At 44.3% G+C, this 25,261-nt stretch overlaps 1 protein-coding gene across 5 annotated transcripts in view; it reads right to left on the bottom strand.

The window, feature by feature from the left end:
- Itgb6 (integrin subunit beta 6) overlaps positions 1 to 25,261 on the bottom strand; it is a 79,633-nt gene that overhangs the window by 6,200 nt on the left and 48,172 nt on the right. For 3 of the 5 annotated variants that reach the window (XM_013355696.2, XM_013355693.2, XM_013355694.2), the window contains 6 exons: positions 23,891 to 24,025; positions 23,269 to 23,686; positions 16,874 to 17,096; positions 11,686 to 11,777; positions 7,770 to 7,772; positions 7,122 to 7,241 (listed from right to left, as the gene is read on the bottom strand). In XM_013355696.2, the coding sequence (XP_013211150.1) occupies positions 7,122 to 7,241; positions 7,770 to 7,772; positions 11,686 to 11,777; positions 16,874 to 17,096; positions 23,269 to 23,686; positions 23,891 to 24,025 (991 nt within the window). The remainder of the gene's footprint in view (positions 1 to 7,121; positions 7,242 to 7,769; positions 7,773 to 11,685; positions 11,778 to 16,873; positions 17,097 to 23,268; positions 23,687 to 23,890; positions 24,026 to 25,261) is intronic. The other 2 variants (XM_026778747.1, XM_013355695.2) reach the window with 2 other exon arrangements.

A 25,261-nucleotide genomic window follows, 5' to 3' on the forward strand; every position in this document is an offset into this window, starting at 1 on the left:
TTCCTTCCTTCCTCCCTTCCTCCCTCCCTCCTTCCCTCCCTCCTTCCTTTCTTCTTTCCTTCTTTCTTCCCTCCCTACCTCTCCCCTTTTCTTCCTTCCTTCCTTCCTTCCTTCCTTCCTTCCTTCCTTCCTTCCTTCCTTCCTTCTTTTCTTCCTATTTTCTTCCTCTCCCTCCCTCCTTTCTTCCTTTCTTCTATTTAACATCTCTTGCATCACAGGCTAGCCTCAAACTCTACAGCCAAGGATGACCTTGACCACCTGAACCTCCTGCCTTTTTCTCCCCAGTGTGCCATACTATGCCTAGTTTTATACAGTGCTGGGGATTGAACCCAGAGCTTCATTTGTGCAAGGCAAGCACTCTACTAACTCACATCTCAAACCCTGCATCACATTTTGCAAGAGACCTAGAAATGATTCCAGGTATGTGGGAAGACATGTAAATTCTATGCCAGTATAGGGCCTTCAGTATTCACAGGTTTTTAGTTTCTTTGGCCCAGGAGGCTCTGGACCCAATCTCCTGCAGATACGGAGAGGTGACTCAATTGGACGGCTGACTTTAGAACTTTTATACAGCAGAGCGAACAGTCTTGTCAAGGAGTTCATTGAATCATGAACAGTCTAATTATTTTATTATTTAATAATAAAAATGATTAGTCCTGCCCGGTTGCTCATGCCTCCAATCCCAGAACGCAGCAGGCGGATACAGAACATGTTGAAGACCAACTTGAGCTCCACAGTGAAACCGTGTCTCACAAACAGAGGACTGGGGGTGTGGAACACTTGCTTAGCATGTGCAAAGGTTCAGGCTTCACCTCCAGAACAGAAAAGATTCCCCTTTACTGTGGGATCCTTGCCCCTTACCCCTGTAAAGACAGAAGATAACCATAGCTTTCTGTTTTGTGCAATGCTGATTTCCTAGACTAGAAGAGGGTGGGTTCAATTCTCATCTGATGTACAGTAGCTGTTTGGATTCAATCCTTGAGTCCCTTGACCTCATCTGTGAAATAAAGCACAGCGCTCCCTCGATTGCCCTGATGACATGTTGAGGTAGTCATGCTTATCAAAACCACAGCCTCCTAGACCCCTCCCCAAAATATTGTTTCAGTGGGTCTTGGGTAATAGCACAGGATATATATTATTAATCGTATCTTAGTCACTCTTACGAGCAGGGAAGTGTAGGGAATCAGATATTCTCAACTTGAAGATTTTATGAAATTTGATTTTGGCTCGATGGATGGTATAATGTAGTTTTGCAGTTATAGTGCACCTTCCTCCATTGCCAGTAAGATGACTGATCACCCTTGCAATGTGTCAGCAAGATGATAAATCTCTTAATGGAACATTATAATTAAGCCCTTCTTTTGCTTTCTTGGGAAGAAAGTCCACATCAAATGATCATTAAATATCCGCATCCCACCACAGGAAGTGAGGCCACACCCCACAGTCGGTGGGGGAGAAATGAACCCCGCTTCTTCTAGCTTCCAAAACGTCACTCTTAAATAGTTAATAATGGAGAGTTGAACACTGAGGACGGATCAAGTGGCTTTTCAGACCGGAATCTGAATAACCCTCTAGCGGCATGATGCCTAATCTCATATACTTTTTCTGGGTGGAAAACCATGGAAGTACATTGGGAAGAAACAAGCAGAATTGAATGGCTAATGGAGGTACTGTAGCCAGCAAATGAAGCATGGCTGAGTCCCTGGGAAAATATACGGACCCAGCTATATTTTTGGCTAAGCAATGTTCATATTGCTCCTGTTCACAGCAGGACACAGTTTGCGAGGACCTGCAGCTGGAGAGAGAATCAGGAGGATGCTCAAGTAGGGAGTCAATGAGGAGAAGGTGTGGCTTGGGAGAGAGAATCGTTTTAAGAACCTAAGGTCCCAGGCTACTGTGAATTTCTCAAGAAAAGATTTCCACCCGTGTTCTGAGGCAGGTTTTCACAGCACAGGCCTCTACCTCCCATGCTCTGCATGATATTCCTCTGGGGCTCAGACTGAAGAGCGCTAACTAGGCGGGAGGAGAGGGGTAGCTCTGCTCCTGTGTGTAATACCACCTGTCAAGTTGGGTCACAGCTGTACCTAACGCTGAGGTCTTGACCACCTAATTCTTAGCTCTGGCTAAGCTGGTAGCTGAACCATATGTAGCTATCAGGCACTGGCAATGTGACATCTGAAGCAGGTTGTAGTACAAATACTAAACGGTTATCTCACAGTCTAAGTATGAAAAATGTAAAATCTAAGTGATTTTTATGTTGATTTCCATGTTGAAATGAGAATATTTTCGACTCAAAGGTAAAGAAAACTAACTTCACCTATTTTCTTTTTGACTTTTTAATGAGGCTTCTAGAAAACATTACGTTTCATCCAGAGCTTGCCTGACCGTCCTATTGGACAATGCTAACAACGTCATTTAGGGTCAGGTATTTATTACAGTTGTGCACCCAGTGGGAGGCAGTGTAGCACAGTGGTTAAGAGCCTGGGCTCTAAGCCGGGCTGTCAGAGTTCCCCAGGCAAGGAGTTCTGGGAGTAATTACTGCAAGACCAAGCAGTACCCATGCCTCAGTTTCCTCTCCTGTAGGTCAAAAAAAACAGTAGTGCCCCCTTTATAGGGCTGTTGAAAATAGTGATTCAGCAGGAGCAGAGGAGAGAGAGCTCAGAACCGCGAGGGGTGCACCCACACACTGAGACAATGGGGATGTTCTATCGGGAACTCACCAAGGCCAGCTGGCCTGGGTCTGAAAAGCATGGGATAAAACCGGACTCACTGAACATAGCAGACAATGAGGACTGCTGAGAACTCAAGAACAATGGCACTGGGTTTTGATCCTACTGCACGTACTGCATTTGTGGGAGCCTAGGCAGTTTGGATGCTCACCTTACTAGACCTGGATGGAGGTGGGAGGTCCTTGGACTCCCCACAGGGCAGGGAACCCTGACTGCTCTTCGGGTGATGAGAGAGGGGGAGTTGGTTGGGGGAGGGGGAGGGAAATGGGAGGCGGAAGTGGGGAGGAGACAGAAATCTTTAATAAATTAATTAATTAATTAATTAAAAAATAAAAAATAAGTGAAGATAGTGATTCAGCACATAAGAAACACGAGGAGTGACATGGGTGTTAGTAAGGGCCCCATAAACACAGGGACAGTGACAACAGGTGCATTCCTCTCCCTTTTCTGTCTCCCAGAAGGCAAAGGCCTGGATCGTCCAAGCTCAGTTCGCAGATGTACCACCTGCAGTGACTGGCTTCTTCCAGCAAAGAAGGCTTGGCTGTCATATTTTTTATATCTGATATGACTTGTAGGCTCTGACATGCTGTCCCAGTGGTTCTCAACCTGTGGGTCACAATCCCTTTAGGGGGTCCAACCCCTTCCCATGTGTAGTCTAAGACCATGGGAATACACAGATGTTTACATTATGTTTCATAACAGTAGCAAAATTACCTTTACAAAGTAGCAACAAGATAATTTTATGGTTGGGGTGGGGTCACCACAACATGAGGCACTGTATTAAAGGGCTGCAGCCTTAAGGAAGTTGAGGACCACTGCTCTATCCAGATACAGAAGGAAGATGAGGGATGTAAGGCTGTGCCTGCATCCTCAGCAACAGCAAGCATGCTGGACCAGCTCCCTTTCAGCTTGCTTAGAGGACACTGGGAAGCATTAACCTCTCCCTGCTTTTTCCTGGTTTTCATTTGACCTTCTCTCTCATTCTAGTTTCTAACTTGAGAGCCACAGGTCTCAGCTTAGGGAGGAAGGAACTCCTGACACCTTGGGGCTTCTGAAAGCACCAGGCCTGCCCAGGAATGGGGCATTTGAGGTATCCTTGGGCCTGTCAGGAGATCTTGTGAAATCTCAGGGAGATTGTTTTTCCTTCTCTTCTGCTTACTACAGAAGGCTAGGGGATAAATAAGACACTACAATAGAAAGGCACCGGGCATCTGTGCGTCCTCTGACGGATGGCATGTTGGTGCGCTTCTCACACTGTGTACAAGAATAAAAGAATGATTAAGAGTTTAGTAACGAGACAGCATGGACCAGCTGAAGACACGTTCCACGGGTGGGGGAGGTGGGCGCCAAAGAAAGAAAAAAGAAAATCAAGCCAGCCAAGCCCAGAAACCTGTAGCGGGGTGTAGGGATCAGAAAGGCAATACTTGCACCACACAGAACACTAGCCAGCAAAGATATATAAGCTCGAGCAGGGGCCATCGAGAACCCCCACATTTTCTGAATCAGGAGGTGTAGGTGCCCTGCGGTCGTGGATCGAGAAGATGGTGAGCACTTTCTGAAGGAAGGGCTGCCCTTGCCGGTAGGAGTACTGCAGCAGGCCCGCGTCCCTGAGGTTCATGCCATACTGACACGACCTCTCTTTTATCGGGTCAAAGCGGAGCTTGTTCTCGCTGGTACCAAGGTGGAATTTGTCTCTCTGATAGGCCTCACGCTCTGGAAGTTGGCGCGGTAAAGACTGTAGATACCAGTACCACGTTTGGACAGGACATGGCTGACAAAGGTGGCTTCAAAACCACTCAGCCTGGAACCTGGTTGGACAGGCTGCCAAGATGACGGGGCTTGCTGCCCTGTTTTGATCTAGAGTCCAAGAGAGGGAGAGGTTCTTTAAACTTCAGTTTCTTTGTCGCCCCAGACCATATGAGGTTGACTGCCTGGGACAGTAGGTAGCCCATCTTCTTTTCCCACTTCTGAGAGGCTTGTGTGCTTTACTGGTCTTCTGGCGAGAGGTTCTGCACCCACTGGCTAGTCAACTGTAAGCAATGGTCCATCAGGACCTGCTGCAACTTCAATATCTTCCCCGGAATCGTTCTGAAGGCCTTCTTTCCAGAGGAGTTCTTTGCCAGCTGACCCTGGGGTTTGGCGTGGGTTCTTGCTCACAACTCTGACTCTGGGTACTTGTTCGGGCCTCAGCCTGGCTGGAACCCACTCTTCTCCTTCAGTTCATCTCTGTGCAGTCTAAATTTCCACTGCTGAAAGTGTCCTCGCTGTTCAGGGACAGCCTGCTCTCTCTCTTTTAAGAGTTCAAGAAATCCTGTTCTTTTTAACCCCAAGATTTGGGAGACAGAGCAGATGATGTCTCCAGACCACCCTGGGCTACACAAAATCAATGCAGAAACAAATCCAGGAGGAGGTGGTTCACACATTTAATCCCAGTACTAGAAAGTCACAGGCCTTTAGTCCCAGCACAAGAGGGAATGTAAACCGGGAGGAGAGAGGCTCTGATCTGCTGAGTTTGCAGTTGCCCAGCCTTGGTAGAGGTAAGACTTCTCTAATGGCTTGACTGCTTTGCTTTTCTGGTTTTCAGACTGAACCCCAATATCTGTCTCTGGGTTTCTATTATTCGTGCTACAGAAACCCACACATGAAAACAAGGCCTTCCACGGAAAGTCGCTTTGTTGTTCCGGATGTGATTTCCCAATAGAATCAATTTAAGGGGTGGTTTTGATTTCACGTTAACATGCTAATCACTACCACAATTACAAACACAGTGATGGGGGTTTGTAATTGTAGCTTTATAAAGCTCATAATGAGGGGACAGGTTTTTTTTAGTTTTATGAAATAACTTGGTTATTACACAGTGTGACTCACCCGGCTTCCTTAACTGACTGCAAAATGCATTTTGTGTTTATATTTCTCAGAAATATGCCGGGAGTATCCTGCCCTCCCAAGAATCAAATCCACACCCCCAGTCATCCCCACACTTCACGAACTGTGCCCGACCTCCAGCTCTGTTGGCAGGATAATGTGATATTTCTCTGGCCATTTTCTTGATCATAACATGAGGTTTAAACCCACTTTGTAGGTATTTGGTTTCTTTTCAACCTTTAGTGTGATCATCAATTTGATAGCTTTGATCTCAAGATCAGGACTTAACATTCTCCCAGCGCATTGAAAAGCAAGTCCACACAACAAACCCCATCTGCTGTGTGTTCTGCTGTTGTCTGGGCCGGACCTTGGGCTCCAAACCCCAGCCTGATGAAGTCACTTAACACAGCTGTCATTTCTCTGGGACATTTTAGGGAGGGGTAGGTCACCGCTGAAGACAGAAAATGTGAGTCACCTGTGCGTATTTCAGAACGCCGCCAGGGTTTGTTAGCGCAGTGGCTCCAAAAGCGCCTGGACCATCTGTGCTAAGTTGGATTGTTGGAATGCAGACCCAGCGCACGCAGGCCTGCTGACTCGGGATAACAGCCTTTTAGATAAACAGGGGAGTCTGATACACACATAATTTGAAAGCTTCTTAAAGATATGTTCTCCACTGCTTCCCTTTCCATGGTGTGCAAACTCGTCTTTTCCCTTAGCTGGGGATGAAATTTCTAGGGGTGCATTGGAAACTGATTCTACGAGTTGACAATGATTGACAATCTACAAAAGCACAGAAACAATGGGCTCTTGGCTGCCCTGGTCTGACATCACTCAGTGGAGGCTGTCTCAAACTCAAAGCAAACCTCCTGCTTCATTCTCCTGAATATTGGCATTAGAGGTGTATGGTAGCTGTCCTGACACTTCGACATCTATAGCCATAACCTGATTTGCTGCCTGTGTCTTTCCTGATCCAAGAGTCTCTTTTAATGGACCATTGCTGGGAAGCCTCTTTTGGCACGTGTATTACATTCATTGTTCCATTTATTCCTTGAGTTATCTCTTAAAAGTTTGCGTCACTGCTTTTCCCATTTTACAGATGAGGAAATAGAGACTTGAGGAGGCAAGAAGATCCCACAATCTCAAGTGGTGATTGCACAACGAAACAATTTTTGAATCACCACTTTAACTTGGTTTTAGAATCTGTTACTCCTTCCTGCTAGTTTTTTTTTTTTTTCAGAAAAGCAAACCAGTTTGTATTTTGTTTTCTTGGTTCACCTCTCCTCAGGGCCAGCAGCTAGCTGTCAAGGAGGTGATGCTTGGGACAATGAAAGTTATCACGTTACCTCATCTTCATAAAAGACGCAGGAACACAACAAAAGTTTTAATGAAGGATCTTTTCAACCTTGGGAGAAGCACTTTACCCCAAACTTTGAAATGTCTTTTCCTGGCAAGCCACCTGAAGTGGCTGTCTGGGTGCCTGGAAAGGTAGTATCACTTGACCTTGACAATGGAACCCAAGCTACCCACCTTTCTCATTGATGCTGTGGATTATGGCCTTCCCCTCATTGTCTGTGGTTATTAGGAATGTAATAAGACATTCATTTTCTCCTTGTAGAGAGCAGGAAACAGAAGTATCCTTTGAAAAATCTGCAGGTGAAAGAGTCATTCATTAGGGTAAATGAGATTTCAAAAGAGATCATTTTTAAAGCAAAACACTATTGAGTCTTTCAGTATGCAAATTAGGGTTTTCAGTTCTGTTGGATGGGAACTGAGAAGCATAGCAGATGTGGTCAGTCAGGACTGACATCAGAATTCTCTCTGTCCGATGGAGGAAGACTTCAATCGAGCGAAAGCAGCATAGTGCAGGTGCCCACCACTGCCCGGGGGATAGAACGCCCATGATGATGGTAATGGGGGGGGCAGTGTGTTCCTCTCTGCTCAGAGCATCTGGGAGGTTGGCTAGGTGACACTCTGCTCAGTGCAGATGGACACTGATACTAGCAGAGAGGGCTTCTCCATGGTGCAGCCTGAATTGCTGGCTTGGCATTTGTCACATGGTGAGAAAAAAATTAATATCAGGAAGCCGAGACAGAGGGGTTCTGTATCTCGGAGACCCGCAGGATAAAGGGGAGTCTCAGATGCAAAGGAACCCAGGTTCTTCGGCACACAGTATACCTTCTTTCCTAAGAAGAAAGCGAGATCTTCCTCAAATGGTTTCCCAAATTGAATGTTTTCCCTTATGAAGCTTAAGAGTTAGAATGTGAATTTCATGATAATTAGTAATAAAATTTTATTTATGGTGATAAAAATGTAAAACTCTTAGTTCACACATCAAAAGTTCTGATGGCCCAGCTACTCTGCCAGATTCCTCTAGTATTTCTGAATTAAAGCAAAATGATTAGTTTTACAATTCTTATTCTAATTTGGAAATTCTTGATGAAATTATTAACAGTTTTTCAGAAACCTATAATTAAAATAATATTTGCTCTGAATCTAAACTTCTAAGACATATGCTCCGATAATAGTATATTAAGACAGACTATGAAAATCAAACTATCCCAGGTAATCTTGGGCCTACTCTTTCTGGAGTGTGATTTTTTTTTCCCCATTAGCTTAAATTTTTTTTCTTTTTCCAAAACAGGTTTTCTCTGTTTAGCCTTAGCTGTCCTGGAACTTGCTCTGTAGACCAGGCTGGCCTTGAACTCAGAGATCCACCTGCCTCTGCCTCCCAAGTGCTAGGACTAAAGGTCTGTGATACCACCACCCAGCAGCTTAAGTTTCTAAAAGGTATTGATAGAATTTGTGTGTATGTGTATGTGTGCGTGTGCATGTGTGTGCATTCTTACAAGAAAAAAATAAAGAGCCTATTTAGGGCTATTTAGGGCGCAGAAATGCTAGCCATAAAATATAGAAATATTAAGTTGCCATTGTTTGTCTTTGCATTTAAATTTAAGAGAAACCCCTGATAGGTCCTGTGACTGATAAGCCCTTTATCATTCATGACAGCAGGGACCAGTAAATCAGAAATTCACCATTCTAAATGAGATTGTGTACAATAGATTTACATGGCCTAAACTGGTTTTGAACTCATTAGAAGCATCTCTTTATGTACATACCCATATTAAGAAATTTTATGCAACTTTTTCATGTTAGATCATTCCCATATGCATATAACAATCTGATTCACCTGGGTCTGGGAACCCAGCTTGGTTGTTCTAATGGGAGAGACTGTGATATGCACAGGACTCGGGCATTAGGTGGTTGTTAGTTAGACTTAGTAGAATAAACATTCTAATAAGATGTCTTGGATGAGGAGATTTGGGAAGCTTTTGGCAGCCTGTGTTATTTCATGTGTTTGATGGTAAGTAGCAGGTACCCTTGTTCAAGTCATAGTTTGGTCCTCTTTGTATGACTTTCACCTCTCCAGTGCTTAATTTCCACTCCAATAACTAAGATTCATGAAGCCTTGGCGTGTTTTGGCATTTTGGAGCATTTTCTTTCTTCAGTCTTTGCTGCAGCAGTGAGAGCTCACGCCCTCTTTTGAACTCCATGGGACGCCAAGCTTTCAGGCTGAACGTATGTGGCTGGTTTAGCCTTCTCACGTCAGTAATATTAATCCCGCTTCTCTATTTTCTTTCAGACGGCCGCATTGAAGCATTGGGAGGCTTCCTTTGCTTGGCCAAGATTATTGAGGTTTTAATGGAACTGCAGATCTGACCTTTGATTCACAACTTCCCCCCTTGTGCTTTAATTACTCCACCGATCCTTTTCCTGACTTTTGCAGTCTAAATGGGCCCCGTTTTGCAGTGTTTGGGTGTTGAAATAGTATGATTGGATGTGCAATGAAAGATTTGCATAATTAGCCGCTAAGGTTTTCTTTTGTTCATAGAAAATGGCCCTTTCTTTCTCTTTCCCCTTCTTTTGTGAGACCTGAATTACTGCCACTGAATAATACAGGGAAAAATAAGATCTCAGGCAGCCTGGGAAGTCATGTTTAATGAAGTAAGGAAAACATATAAGTGGTGATGGGGTTGGAGAGGCAGATCCAAAAAACGTAGAAAACATAAATGTCTGTATTGACTCTCAACCCTGTGTTTTAGGACATCAGCTCTGGGATCAGTTAGCAGTTCTGGAAGTAAACGGTTTCCCAAAGGTGGTCATGGTGTGTGTTGAGGCGTGGTTCTCCATTTGAGATACATTTGGATATCTCTTTTACATGAGTACCTCTCCTGGCCCTCTTGGAGACCCACACCCATATTTAATGTACATAGCAATTATGAAGACTTGCAAAGCTCTGGGATCCTGAGTTTCCCATTTCCAGAATGTATATGAATACATTGACTTATTGTGAATACAGTTCTAAAATGTATATGACTGTGGGTGCTTTATTTTGTGAACTTTTCAGAGATAGTATCTGGTGGAGCAAGCTCTGAGTAACAAGGATCTGAGTGCCTGAATAATGGGGTAAATTAAGAAGCACAACTCCTTCAATAAAACAGAATGAATGTTAGATGTGCCCACCCAGGGCACAGATGCACAATGGGTAAATTCATGTGAGTTAGACAGTAGGTCTGTCTACTCCACATCCTCAGCAGAGGCAAAGCAGGGCTAAGAGACCCTTAGATGAGCAGATGGGAGGTCGTTTGTTCAAACTAGTGTGACAACGACCCAGTGTGACAACGACATCAGTGGGCTAGCAGTTCAAAACGATTTGTAAGGAGGCGATTGAAAAGGTGTCTTTTAACCTCACACTTGGCCAGATCTCGTGTCGCATCACATTTGTCCAGATTAGTTCTTAGAGTGGGTTAATAATCCACTGGCTGCTTTCAGTAATATCCTCCTCTCTTAAGGAGATGTCGGCCAAACCCAAAGAATGTAAATGTTCTAAAAGCCACGTAAGCTAGCCTTTCTCCCCAATGCGAGCATCTCTGCCAATCACAGCGACTGCCCTGTTCACACCTGTGGCTGGTGAGCCGCTGCTTCATTTCCTTTTCAGCGCACACTGCCTGCACGGTGTTGCTGGCGAATCGACTCCCAGTCATTTGCAGGCATTTTCTGCAACTTTTACTCATCTCCCAGAGACAGCTGGTGAATACCCCCGCTGCTGGGACGTGAGCCTGGAGGATGCTCTGAGATGCCTGCTAGTTACTGGTGGAGATGCCACAAACGCTGCTCTTTCTCGGTGCTTTGATGTGTCTCACCTTTATCAGGCAAAGCACACAGCATCCCATTCCATTCGCTGCTATTTGGCAGACTTATCCTTGGTCACCAGAAAAGCACAGATGAGGGGGTTTTATGAGCACTCATCAGGCCCTGACCCACCCAGTAGCTCAACTGCAGCATCACTACAATTTTGAAGCATAGTGGCCATCTCCTTTGTTGTAAAGTTCCCACATCCCTTTTTAAATGTCTTTTCTCCTGCTCATCTAACATGCAGGAGCATTAAATATTTGGGATGAGATTTTGCCACTAGATCCTCATTTTAAATAATTAAACATGACAGGAAAGCAGAAGCCCAGCTCTCTCAGCAGTTAGAAGAGGGACTTCTTGAATTCGGAGGATGAGTCAAGAGGGATGGGGGGGATGGTGATGTAATACCCATGACTGGGAGGAAGTAAAATCACTAGGAGGAACAGTGGAGGGGTAGACAAAATCCAGCTATCTCCTGAGCAGAACACTTCCAGGATCTGTAAAGTGCAGTCAGGCAAACCATTAGGGCAGGTTTTATCTTATCTTGACATAAAGCAAACCTGTGATATAAAAAAATTTCAGGCTGTCAGTGGCAGTTAAGAGTCATTTCTTCCAATTTCCGTCTTACTAGTTTGGAAAACACAGCCTTGTAGAATTCACTAGGCACCCCTGTCAAGCAGGGGTGAACTCCCTAACAGAACCGAATACTGATAGAATAGCCATGACTTTAAATTGCTTGCTTCTTGTGCCATTATTTCTTTAGAAAATGCATCTATCCTTCAAAAGGGGGCAGAGAACCCCAGCACCTAGCTCCTGGTAGAAATGAAGTCAAGATCCTGCGAGTCCCTTGACTCCCACGGTTTCTGCCTCTCAAGAGCTATGGATTTAAGACAAGGAGCACCTTCGTCGCTGATGGTGGCGCCGGTGGCTTGGCACTTCTCCATGCACTCTTGGTCCTGGCCATCTGCAGACAGGTAGCATTCGATGCAGCTCCTGTGGGGACAACAGAGTTCATCAGCTCATATGGTGGAGAACAGGCGTGCAGTGGGCATACTGCTTTACTCTTCTCGATGGTGAGATTGACCTCTTTCAGAAAGAGTTGGCTGACTCCTAAGAGGATGCTAAATTGTTCTGACTCCTACTCCATACTTAGTGCTCCCTGAGTCAGCCTTGATGGCATTGTCTATTCTATAGTGACGGCTCCTGATTGGTTGAGAAAAAAATACTTTAGTGTTTTAGCTATGTTTTCGTTTCACATTTTGACATAAGGGAGAGTTTATATCCATAAATATGACTAGAATCTAGGCAAAGTAATGAATTTCTTAACCCAAATGATCCATATCTCAGCAAGAATTCTAAGAGTGATGGGTGCTCTCAATTTATGTCAAATAGGATTATTCTAAAATTCAATTTTATGTTGCTCTTTTTGAATAAGTATAAATCTTGGTAGTGTGTTTCTAAGGCTTAAGATTATAGCCTGGATCTCATTAATTCAGGCTTCTAAATAAAAGATCGCTGCTTTTAGAAAGTATATTTCCAAGAACACAAGGATTATAAGATGCCTATAGACAAAAGTAATATGTAAGCCTAGAATGTATCTTGCCCTACAAATAACTTTACAAATAGATTCAGTTTGTAGTAGGACAAATCTGCAGAAGTTTCTGTGTGCATACACAAGGCTGGGGTATGGGTGGTCTTCAAAGGACTTAATGCTCATGCCCATGGGATGTCGGCTGAATCTGTATTACCTTTCTGAGGACACCCAACCGTAAAATTATTTCACTGTTAACTTCATAACTGCACTTTTTCTGTTCTGAATCTTAATGTAAATATCTGATAAGCAGGATGTCTGATATGTGACTCCTATTGGGATTCGAGACCCACAGGTTGAGAACTGTTGCTCTATAGGCAGGGCTTGGGTCAGCAACCGTGTGGGAGTGAGAGCACCATCTGGTCTTGAAGCTGCTTTTGTGTTTTGAGTATTTCTGGGCAGGCTTTGTGGGGGCCTGGAGCACCCTGTAGAGACTCTTCAACCCCTTTTGTGTGTCTCACTGTGATTGCCCCAGACATCTTGCCTATCCCCAGCATCCTCTACAGCCCCCCTCTGACTGCAGCCCACATATCTCTGTTAATTACCTGAAAAAGAAATAGGCATTGGGACTGGCTCAGTGGATAAGGAGCTTGGCATGCAAGTATGAGGACAAGAGTTCAGATCCCCAGAGTCCACATAAAATCTTTTCCCTTAAACAACCCTATACTTGCTGTTAAAAAACTAACAGAACCTATTGCCTGGTTCAAGACCTCTGGCTCATTAGCTCTTCAGTGGTCCCTCTTCAAATGTTATTGTTAAGATGTCACAGGAGCTTCATCTTGACTGGGTAAAACTTTTGCCTCTGGCCCTTCTTAGGCTTAGGGCTCTCCCCAAAAGCCCGCTTTCCATCTTGCCCTTTGAATCATGTATGGGCAGTCGGTTTTAACTCCCAGCCTCTCATCCAAAACTTCTCCCTTTCCTGATCACCTGCTTACTCTGCTGTTATCCCATCTTCGCTCCCTATTATGGGATTTTACTGACTACTCATTACCTCAACCGTGTGCCAATTCATGCCCACTGCCGATTAAAATAGGAGATCAGGTACTATTCTATCCCCCAGACCAATGCCACTCATCCTTTTCCCTTAAATGGCAGGACCCCTTTAAAGTAATTCTTGTAACTCCCACAGCTGCCAAGCTCAAGGGACTCTCTCATTGGATCCACCTGTCTCACCTTAAACCTTTTACTCTTCCAGGTCAAGATACCCCCTTGTATATGGTAACTCAAACAGGGCCCTGTTCCCTTAAGTTCCAGAGGACACCAAGATCGGCTCCAGTTCAAGAAAAACAAGTCTCATCACTGTACTCAACTCTCCTGTGCCAAAAACTCCATATACTCTCCCTCTTCCTCTTTCTCCTATCTGCTTTACCAACTTCTTTGTATCTCCAATGCCATGCCTAAATCTCCAGTTAACTGCTCAGCTGTTATTACAGGGACCATTATTAAGCATAGAGTCAGAGGAATGAGAATTGCCAAAAACCCAGGTGGTAAGGAACAATAATGAGTGTGGGGACATTCACAGCTCCAGACTCACAAAACAGACTTTAACATAACAGGTTTGTCACTGACTGCAGCAGTGTCTCCTGGATGTTAAGGTAATACCATGATGCTAAGGAGAACAAGTGCCTTAAGATTTGCTTCAAGTAAAACATTAAGGGGTCTAATAATTCCCGTTTCCAGTAATTCCCCCTACTTTTCCTCCCTCCTCCCTACCATCTTCTATTCCAACACTATACCATTGTAATTATAAGCATTTAATATGTCCAAAATTTATTTCTTTTCAAACATTTTTTTCATAAGCTCCAGAGAGCCAATGAGACCTATTTAAATGGATCAGAATCACCCAGAATAAGTATCATTTAGTTCTTCCCTTATTATTCCTGGTCTCGGGATCCCCTGGAAAATTCCCTCTTCCCCCCCCTTAAAAAAAAAAAACAAACCAAACCCTCTATCTTCCATCTTGGAACTCTCCTCTTAATCACCGGGATCTAAAATTTTTTTCCAGACATAATTTTCTGCCTTTCCAGCATCTTGTGAGGGTCAAGCTGCCAGCCAGCCTGTACCACAGAGCCTGGTAGAAACACAAAAGTCATCAGCGACCCCAGGATGTGGTCAAGCATCTGTACTCTCTGACACCCACAAAATCAGCAGGAAGCAGTCACAAGAGACCTTAAGATGCCCCATTCCCACCCACTAAAGACCTCAAACTCCCTAAATTTTTATAATAAACAAAAGGGTGGAATGTTATGATTTCAGTCACAATAAGGCTGACACTTCCGGGTTTCTAGGGGCCATGCACGTGCAGACGGGCCCTCAGGGAGAAGAGCCTAATGGCCCCCGGGAATGTTAAAGAGCCCTGTGTGACCCACATGCAGTGTGGATTACATCATCCATGTATGACCCAGCTAAGCTGTTGCACACATGCATGAGCCTCATCATCTGTGTATGATATAGACATGTCAACCCCCTGTGTGCATGTGCTAAGCAGCTTTTAAAAGTTGGATGTGCCAACTCTCTCTCTCTCTCTGCACACTGACTTCCCCTGGCCTGTACATGCGCCCCTCTAATCAACTCCTAAGCGGGTTTGTTGCATGTTCTGTGTTTCCTTCTCACTTGTGCCAGGTAATTTCAACTACCACACATGCACCAACACATGTGTAGCATACACATGCAAACATGTGCCCCCACTACATACATATACACATGCAAAACATAAAGTCCATCTTTCCATTAGGCCCTTAGCACATATGAATGTAGGAACCATAACTGTTAACTGCATGCCTATGACTTGTCACTATTTTTGGCATGCAGCATGTATGTAATGTTAGGTAAATGAACACATGCCTGAGAAAAAGGAAGAATAGATTCATCTCAAAACTAACATCAAGATGCTGATTCCCAAATTGGAACAACCTCGATAATTGTTATAGAATATTAGTTGAAGATGTGTTATTTGTTTATGCTGTGGAATATCTGTTTAATGATGCAAAGATGTGTTGCATTCTTCTATGTTGCATTTATTTAACTGTGAGCTGTATTACTTTGCCTGTCTAAAACACCAAATTGATCTAATAAAGAGCCGAATGGCCAATAGCTAGGCAGGAGAAAGGATAGGCAAGGCTGGCAGACAGAAAGAATTAATAGGAAGAGAAATCTGGGAAGAGAGGATTCGAGAAATAAGAAAAAGGAGAAGGAGGGGGCCAGCCACTCAGCTAACCCAGTAAACCACAGAGTAAGAAGTAAAGAAAGGTCTCCAGAATAGAGAAAGACAAAAGCCCCAAAGCAAAAGCTAAACAAGATAATTTAAGAAAATCTGGCTACAAACAAGCCAAGCTAAGGACAGGCATTCATAAGAAAGAATAAGCCTCTGTATTTATTTGGGAGCTGCATGGTGGGCTCCTCAAAAGAGTAAAGAGTAAAAGCCAACTGGAAACAGTTAATTTTGCATCTTACAACCCTGATAAAAGACTAACTCATGTTGATAAAGAAGATGGAAAAGAAAAGGAATAAAAAAATCTTTACTATTTTTGTGGTGGTTACGCCAAGATTTGAACCCAGAGACTTCTGAATACAGTCACTCTGTCACTGAACTACAACTGACATTTGATTCAAGCTCCCTACTTGGCATATATCTCAGCTTGCCAGGGACAGTGACAGGAAAATCGTGACACCGGCTTGGTGGGTAACCACTGGGGGGAATTGATTTTCTTCCTTGTTTATATCACACACGCAAAATGTCACCATTCCAGGAATCAGTTAATGAAAGTATGAACTACTTAATCCTATTTGCTGCTAACCTGCTACACTGAGACCTCACAAGTCACTCAGAGACCTGCTTGAGGAGACCCACAAGATTTGTTGCAATTCTGTAAAGTGAAGCTGCTAACCAGAAATCAGTTTTAATAGAAAAATATGGGTGTATTTAGTTTTGTTATTGTCTTAATAGTGTAAAAATGAAACCACAGTATATATGTATAATGATACACAGAAGTGCCAAAGTGTACCATAAGGAGAAAAGTGAAAGCTAAGATTGTCTTTCTGCTTCTGCCTCTTTTGGCCTTACCAGAATGGGAACAACTTTTGGTAGGTCAGCCTCAAGTCTCTAGATAAGAAGTTTGTCTGTTTCCTCAGAAAAGGAACTGACTGCCTGTGGATGTCAGCAGGATACCTCTCCAACTGAGAGACCATCTGATGCTATCAGGAAGGGACATCAGCTACCCCTCTTCCCCTCACCTCCAACTCCCCCAACCTCCCACCCCACCCCCATCTTTAGCAGAAACCTGGCAGTGTGGTTTTGGATAATCAGGACAAAGAGGCAGGTGAGAGGCTGGCCTTCCAGGATGAGGACCACAGTGGCCCTTAGGCTATGAGGTTTGATGGAGGCTGGATGGAGACCAAACTCAGCTGAGACAATTAGAGGTTGAGTTTACTAGATGCCATTTAAACTTCCATCACACGGAAACCTTACCACAGAAGAGAATTAAAGTAGAGACGTTACCGCTTGGAGTTACAAGGGTCGCCACAGGTGGGGCAGCGTTCACAGGTGGGTCCTGAGGCTCCAGGATTCCTGCAGACACACTTGCCACAGATGCAGTCCCCACGTCCACTGCACAGCACTCCATCCTCAGATGCACACGAGTCCCTGCTGGTTGTACAGTTGCAGTACTCTCCTGTCCAGCCTTCCCGGCAGATACATTCACCACAGTCACAGTCCCCATTATCTGTAATAGAAACGTAGCATGTGCACTGTGCTCCTCATTCCCCAAGATGGGGAATATCTTTTCTCCTCACCTTTAAATACTTTGAAAGGTTGGAGGGGATGGGCAGAGAAAGAGGCAAAGAGAGAGACAGAAGCAATAGATGTGTGGATGGATGGATGGATGGGTGGGTGGATGCATGCATGGATGGATGCATGCATGGATGGATGCATGCATGGATGGATGTTATGGGATTATGGTCTGTGTACCCTGTCACTTGTATTTTAAATAAACACTGATTGGCCAGTAGCCAGGCAGGAAGTATAGGCAGGGTGACCTGGGAGGAAGCAGAGGTGGGGCAAGGAGAACAAGAGAATTCTGGGAAGAGGAAAGATTCAGTCGGCTGCAGTCATCACCCAGACACAGAGTAAGCAAGATGTGACTGCCTCACCTAAAAAGGCACCAAGCCATGTGGCTAACACAGACAAGAATAACGGGTTAATGTAAGTTGTAAGAATTAATGAATAAGAAGCCTGAGCTACTAGGCCAACCAGTTTACAATTAATGTAGGCTTCTGTGTATTTCTTTGGGACTAAACAACTGCAGGACTGGGTTGGACAGAAACCTTGGTCAACAGATGATGGATGCATGGATAGACAGGTAGATAAACAGATGATAGACTGATGGATAGATGGACAGACCAATCAATAGATGGATGGATGATGGATAAATGGATGATAGAAAGACAGAAAGATGGTAGATAGGTGCTTTGTTGGCCATGTGTATTTACTAATTTGTCTCCTAGCTGAAAATCACAGCAAACAGAGTAAATAACCAGTCAAAATGAGATCATGCAGACAAGCCCGTTGGAGCTCTCAGGCAAATTGTTCAGTTTTAGGATCGAGATGAAGGACAGACCCATCCTTCTATGTCAGTGGTTTTCAACTTGTGGGTTATAACCCCCATAGGGGTCACATAGCAGATTTACATTAGAATATAATTTGCATATCTCAGTTACATTAGAATTTATAACAGCAAGTGAGACAATGAGAAGCTGCATGGCAAAAGAATATTCTCCCAGAGGGTTACAAAATTTTCTGTAAGGCAGTGACCTGAACAGACAGGTGTGTGTGTAGACACACCCTGACCCCACAGAGAGGTCAAATGAGAGGCAGGAAAGGCAGTTGCAATGTCTTGCAGAAGCAGAGGCCTGGCCCATGGAGTCATTCCTGAGAACAGCGATGAAAGGACAGGCAGTGTAAGCCGGAATGTTCAGAGCAGGGCATGACGGGTAATAGTACAGCACAAAGAAGGAGAGCTGGAGCCCTTGCTAGGCCAACGGGCTGGATAGCCAGCTGGTGGCATGGCTCCATGACTTGGAAGCTGGTTCCTGGGTTACTGCCACACTCCAATACCTGGCATGCCCAGATCACTTGTTGAATGCCTGAATGGTTCTGGAACAGTAAAGAAGTTTTGGGTGTGTTGGACAGTGAGTCTCTATGGCTCTGTGGAGTTTGGGAGAGAGAGAACTGTTGGCTATCTTAGCAGGCAGTTGAAGATAGAGAGATGAGCCTGGAGGAAGGGGCTTGGGATCCATTAGGGAAAGGCTTCAGGTGAGGCAGTTGTGAATCAGGTCATCTAAGGCAAGCAGGCAGAGCATGGAAAGCTCTGGAGCCGATCAGCCTGTAAAACATGGGCAGAGGAAATGCTCCTCACAGGGGAGGCTGAGAGGAGGAGGGTGGTGGGAGCATGGCCGCTGCAGACGCCCAGGGCAGACTCAGATGGCAGGGGGGAGGAGCCTGGGACACTGGTGGACAAAGCTATTTAGAAGGGAGTTGCCCTCAGAGACAGAGAATGATGGGAGGCGGTGGAAATATGCCAATCAATCATAGCACGTTCACAAGGCAGAGCTGATAGTGCAGATGGTTGTGGCACTCAAGAGCCCGTTCTGAGTCAGACCACAGAATGGTTTATGAACCAGTCTAAACTGGCAGATAGTGTGTTTCAGGTAAGTATCCTTCCCATGGAGTTCTGAGAGCTTGCCAAGGATGCTGAACCAAGCATTTGGTGTTCCAAACAAATAGTATTTATTTACAAGCCTCCAGAAAAAAATATGGCACAGATACGGGCAACTTGTAGCAAAAAGTTTTGCTCTCCCAGTACAGTGTGCACTTACCTAAGTTAGTCTATGCCTGTGTTTACAGTGGTACCTGGCCCATAACTGAACTCCACAAGGGCTGGTCAGAAGAAGGTTCCTCAAAGCTATCTAGGAGGAAGAGGTTTTGCAGGCAAAAACCAATTATCAAAGTTCTATACTTTTATTAGAAACAAAGTAAAAATGAATAGATGCTGCATGCTTCCCCTTGTAGATGATGCCAGCGAGTTCACTATGGGACCGACGACTGACTTTTCTCTTGCAACCTGGGTTCTAGTCGTTGGTTACATTTCTGGCTGTGTTCGTGGGCCTTAAGAGATGGACGATAGAAGGGTCCATCATACGCTGGCTAAACCAAAGAGCTTTCAAATTGGGGTTCCGAATGCCCCCGGGATGTGTGTGCATTCTCTGTGTCCAACATCATTCCCTCCCTCTTCCCCAGGAAAGAGGAAACAACCATAAAAGGGAGAAAACTCTGGGTTGTAATTTATTCTGAAAATCAGCACGGGGCATAAATGTACCTTTCTAGATGCCCAGAGGCTGCCCACTACACCTCTGCATACAAGAATTCCTTGGCACTTTAGAAAACCCTTCCTGGAACATTAAAAAAAAAAGACCTCCACAGCAAAAACATAAAATATGCCTTTCAAACTTAGAGACCCTCTCTACTCCACTGGCCTTTTGGGACCATCATCTAGGTCACTAAAGGTGCCAGTTGAGGTCCTTGGGCAACAAACTCTCTGCAGTACCAGCTCTTGCCACCACAGCACCGCCTTTATATTGGTCTCTTGTATAAGCAAGATAATAACCAAAGATCTAGATGCTCTTTTCAGAGAGATAGATCATTCCGGAATGCCCCTGAAAAATAACTCTCAGTGCATAATCACAAGGAGTTTCTTCTCTAATGCCATTTGCCTGATATAGCTCCCATTCCCTTAGAATCAAAATAGACTAATGGAATTTGGGCAAGGATAAACAGAATCAATGGAGCCTTCTATCTCTGGGTGCTCCGAGATGGATGAAAGACACTGTATGACAAAGCATGCCATGATAAAAGCTTTTCAGAGAAGCAGGGCAGTGTCAAGTCAATTACTGATGGCGTAAGTGAGATCCATGCAACTTGTGAGTGGCATATCTGGTGACTTCGGGCTATCACGGCTGGGAGGACAGCATCTGGTCACAGGGAGGGAAAGCCTCCATCCCTGTGCTGTGCCCAATCCTGGACACACAGAGGCTGTCCTGCCAATCCTGGCTGAATTTGAATTCTTGTTTTTACTTTCCTGTGCCTCTTAGAGGAGAAGTCACTCAAGTGTGAAGGAACTTGGCACTGGTCTAGGTTTCTGAGTGCAGCTAAAGAAATCTTGTTTTCTAAAGAGAATTTCTTGTGATTCCTGCATCTGACTTGATGGATGTCACTATTGTCTGATCTTCCTAACCATACAGTGTGTAGGTTGAGTAAACTCTGTTGAGTGTATTCCTGATGCTCTGCACACATTTTTTTTAAAAAGAAAGAAATGGGGATGGGGACACTGTGTTGCAGAGCACGCGCCAGCAATTCCTGTTGCTTTCAATCTTTAAATGCAGGATTTAGTACTGGAATATTGGGAGGGTTACTATTACCCCATTAGATTAGGTTAGATTAGATTATGTTACAGTTGGGGCTCTCAAAAAGATTTTCGTGTGTTTTGAATATGCATTTTACTAAAAAGGCAGTGTGAGCGTCTGCCAAATGTATCCTTCGTACTGTGTGAGGATAGCTTTGACATTGGCTAGCTTCTTGTCACCTACAGGTTGTGTCCTGCCAAAATCCAGTAAGATAGATAGATAGATAGATAGATAGATAGATAGATAGATAGATAGATAGATAGATAGATAGAAAGATAGATGATAGATAAATAGATGATAGATAGAAAGATAGATAGATGATAGATAAATAGATGATAGATAGATAGATAGATAGATAGATAGATAGATAGATAGATAGATAGATAGATAACTGACATGGGTTTGTACACACACACACACACACACACACACACACACACACACACACACAGGAATCAGAAAGTGAAACTTTGAAGGAAAAGGGGAGGGAAATGTTATCTTCTTCAGGGTAAATGTTTTCACGTGGTTTTCAAAAACACTTGGAATTCTCTAAGTCTTCCTTCCTTCCTCCTTCTTCCGCTACTTCTTTCCTTCTGTCCTTCCTTCTTTTCTTTTCATTTCCTTCTTTGTTTTTTTTGTTTGTTTTATTTATTTGTCTCATTATCTTCAGCTTCTGATTCTCCCACGTCAACCTCCTGAGCCCTGAGAAAATTGGTCTTTTATCTGCTTCTGATACTGATTTGGAAATAAATTGCTTAGTTTTCTGTAAAGATGATGTTCCGTTTTGTTGAGACATCTGCTTACATCATGGGATAACTAGTTAAAACTTCAAATTTATAACCGTGTCGACATAGCTGCAGCTCCTGCCAAACACAGGTTATAACTAAATACGTGTATCAGAATAATTTTGAATTGTATTTGATGTAGCATCTTTTCCCCCTCTTTTTAAAAGGTTCATTTTCAACTGCTTTACTTTTCTTATTTGTACATATATGTCTGTGCATACAAGTATAGGTGCCCACAGAGGCTAGAGGGATGTGACCGTCTGGAGCTGGAGTTACAGGCAGCTCTGAGTCACCTGACATGGGTGCTAGGAATGGAACATAGGTCCTCTGAATGCTCTAACTGCAGAACCCCTAAAACTTTATTGTTATTGTCTGTATTTATGTGTATGTGTATCAGTGAATGCCACATGGGTGCAGGTGTTCATGGAGGCCAGAAGAGGGCATCAGAGCCCATGGAATGGGAGTTATAATTAAAAGCCATCTATCAAGAGCCCTGGGAACCAAAATCAGGTCCCCTAAAGAAGAGTATGTCCTCTTAACCACAAAGCCATCTTTCCAGCGTCTATAGTCAATTCTTTTTGTTGTTAGTTTGTTATTTTGAGAGAGATGGGACTCTTGCTATATAGTCCTGGCTGGTCTGAAACTCACAGCATAGACCAGGCTAGACTTGAACTCACAGAGATCTGACTACCTCTGCCTCTAAGTGCTGGTACTAAAGGCATGCGTGCGTCACCACACCTGGCCTCTGTAGTGTGTTCTTAGTGTGTTTCTCTATCTACAAGAGAAATAAAAGCATATATATATTTACATTTTAAACCTTTCTTGAAAGTTTCAAGAAATTTCGAGCTATTTTCGCCTTTCATTCATTTCAAGGCCTTCTCACATGTGTGCTTGGCTTTACTTGGTCTAGTCCCTAACCTGGTATGTTTGGTGGGTATTCATGGCCAGGTATGATAGTCACCTGTAATCCCAGTGCTTGGGAACCTGAGACAGGAGGACTGTGAATCTAAAGATGGAGGGAGGGGGAACAGAGGGAGGGAACAGGGGAGAGAGTGGGGAGAAAGAGAAAAAGAGAGAGGGAGGGTGGGAGAGAGAGACGTGAAGTGAAGGCCCTTACATCTATAGCATTTCTGGGCCTTTTCCTTGGTTCCATTCTTTTGGAATGGAACTCTCTGTTTAACAACTACTACTTCTTTTTCCTCTTCTTCATTTTTTAATTCAAAGTAAAAGATATAAGAATAGGGTCTGACCCAGCAACCTAATCTAGACAAGTCTGATAGACAGTGAAATTCAGATCATAGTCAGTTTTGTGGAATCTGGGTGGTAACTAGAAAGGCGACATCTCCAACTTTTGTCTACATAGCCTTATGAAATAGTAATATTTAAATATAATGTAAATATAAACTAACTGACCCCAAACGAACATTAGACAGGCAGGCAGCAAACGCAAGAGATAACCCAGTTACGCCAAGGAAAGTTAGACAGGCAGCAAACGCAAGAGATAACCCAGTTACGCCAAGTCTAAGGATTTGCCCACTGAAGCCATCGGCAAAGAGTTACTGAACAGCCACTAAGCCCAGGAATGCGAGGAAGGAATGAAAGATGAAACCCCTTCGACAGCTGCAGTAAGAGGTCCTGAGCCATAGCCTACCTCCGCAGAGCAGGCCTTTGTGTCGCAGGCAGGAGAAGTTGTCGCACTGGCAGTAAGGTCCGTAGATGCTCCCATAGGGCGATAAGTGGCAGATGCACTGCCCACAGTAGCAATCACCTCTTCCACTGCACGAGGGTTGTCCCGGGGCCTCCTTGCAGGAGTCCATGCTCACCGTGTCCTCGCCGCACTCACAGTGAGGGCCCATGTGGCCGGGGTTGCAGGCACACACCCCACACTGGAAGGAGCCGTTCCCGTTGTGGCATTTAGAACTGTTCACTTCTACTTCCTTCTGGCAGTGGCAGTCACATTCTGCGGTGACGAGGATTTCCAGGGTGTCCCCCAGCCCCACGGGCTTTATGATAAGGCTTCGGCTTCTCTTCTCGCAATTGGATATGCTCACGGTCACATTGAAGGATGCCTGGAAAAGAAGGACGCTCTTTATCTGCTTCCTCCACCCAGCAGCCTGTAGGACTTTGGGACAAGGCTGGCAGAGACTGGCTTTGCCAAAAGCAGTTAGTAGGAAAGGATTGAAAATTTCCCAAGGAGTCCAGCGTTAGCAAGCTGAGCTAGCGTCTGACCCATCTGAATGGTATTTCTGAAGATCTACTGGGTATCTACTTACCGTATCCCCAACTTTCATGTGGGAGCATTTCTTCTGGTTGGGGAAGGGGATGCCATTGTTACAGAGAGCCGTGAAAGACAGACTGAGTCCTTCTGTGTCTCCCAATACCTCCAGTTCTACCTCAGACCGCAGTTCCTTCAGTGTAGACAAGAAAGGGTTAAATGAAGTCTGAAGCAAAAATAAATCCAGCCAGAAGAAGAAACCTAATCGTGCTCATTAAAGGACAAAAGAAAGAACTTGGGAAATGGCTCCGTGGGAAAGGCTTCTTGCCGCGGAAGTGTGAGGGTCTGAGTTCAGGTCTCAGAACCCAGGTAAGGAGGGACTCCGGACTGCAAGCCTGTAGCCTGGAGTCTCTGATGAGATGGCAGGTAGAGACACGAGAAGCCTCGGAGGCTTACTGATGTATGTAGTGGTGAATTAACAAGAGACCCTGTCTGCAACAAAGTGAAAGGTGAGAACCACACCCGCATGTGTGCTGGGGTACGTGTGAGTGCGCTCACGCATGTTCACACATCATACACACAAGGAGAAACAACTATACATTAATAAAACTAAATTGGATATAAAATCCATCATTTCATTAATCAAGTAAGAATGTGATATATATACAAATATGTTATATATATATACATATATATATTTCTCAGACATCATCAATGTCAAGATATACTATCTTAACGGCAATTGAGCTATGAAAACATATCCGAAGGGGGTTTTGCACTGCCTGTGACAGGCATGTGACAGTCAGTTATTGGCTGAAAGCTGTTTCCTCCATTCTGGAGAATTCAGGAAATTCTCCTGACCTAAGTTGCACAGCTAGGTTTCAAAAGCATAATTATCTTGCTTATGTACCAGTAGTAAAATATTACAATGGTATCTTTTACTTGAATGCATTGCTCTTCCTTACTTCTCACAGAGCTGCCCCTGCTGCTTGGTGAAGAGAGAAGAATCACATCCACCTCCCCCCCCCTCCCCAACAATGAACAGTTGCTTCACTGATAACAAATCTACAGCCTGCTGCTTGTTGGGCACATTTCTGCCTACATGACAACTTTTTGTCTCAGTGTTGAATCACAGTTCAAAAATTTTAAGCATGTTTTACAGCAGTAACTACACAATGCTTAAAGTTGCAAAAACGCATGTAATAGCTCAGAAGGTTAGTAATCTCAATTGTGGATGAAGACTGTACCGTGATAGACGCCTGGCACAGGGTGGTGTAAAGACTTCTATAATTACGAAATGGATCTATATTTCTTTTCTTGCCAGGCTGCAGATCAAACAGAGGGCCTGTGGCCTGCCATTCCAGTGCTCACTACTGAGTTACACCCTCCAGCCCTCCCCAGTGCTCACTACTGAGTTACACCCTCCAGC

Source organism: Microtus ochrogaster, chromosome 4, assembly GCF_000317375.1.
Source record: "Microtus ochrogaster isolate Prairie Vole_2 chromosome 4, MicOch1.0, whole genome shotgun sequence".
Lineage (NCBI taxonomy): Eukaryota > Metazoa > Chordata > Mammalia > Rodentia > Cricetidae > Microtus > Microtus ochrogaster.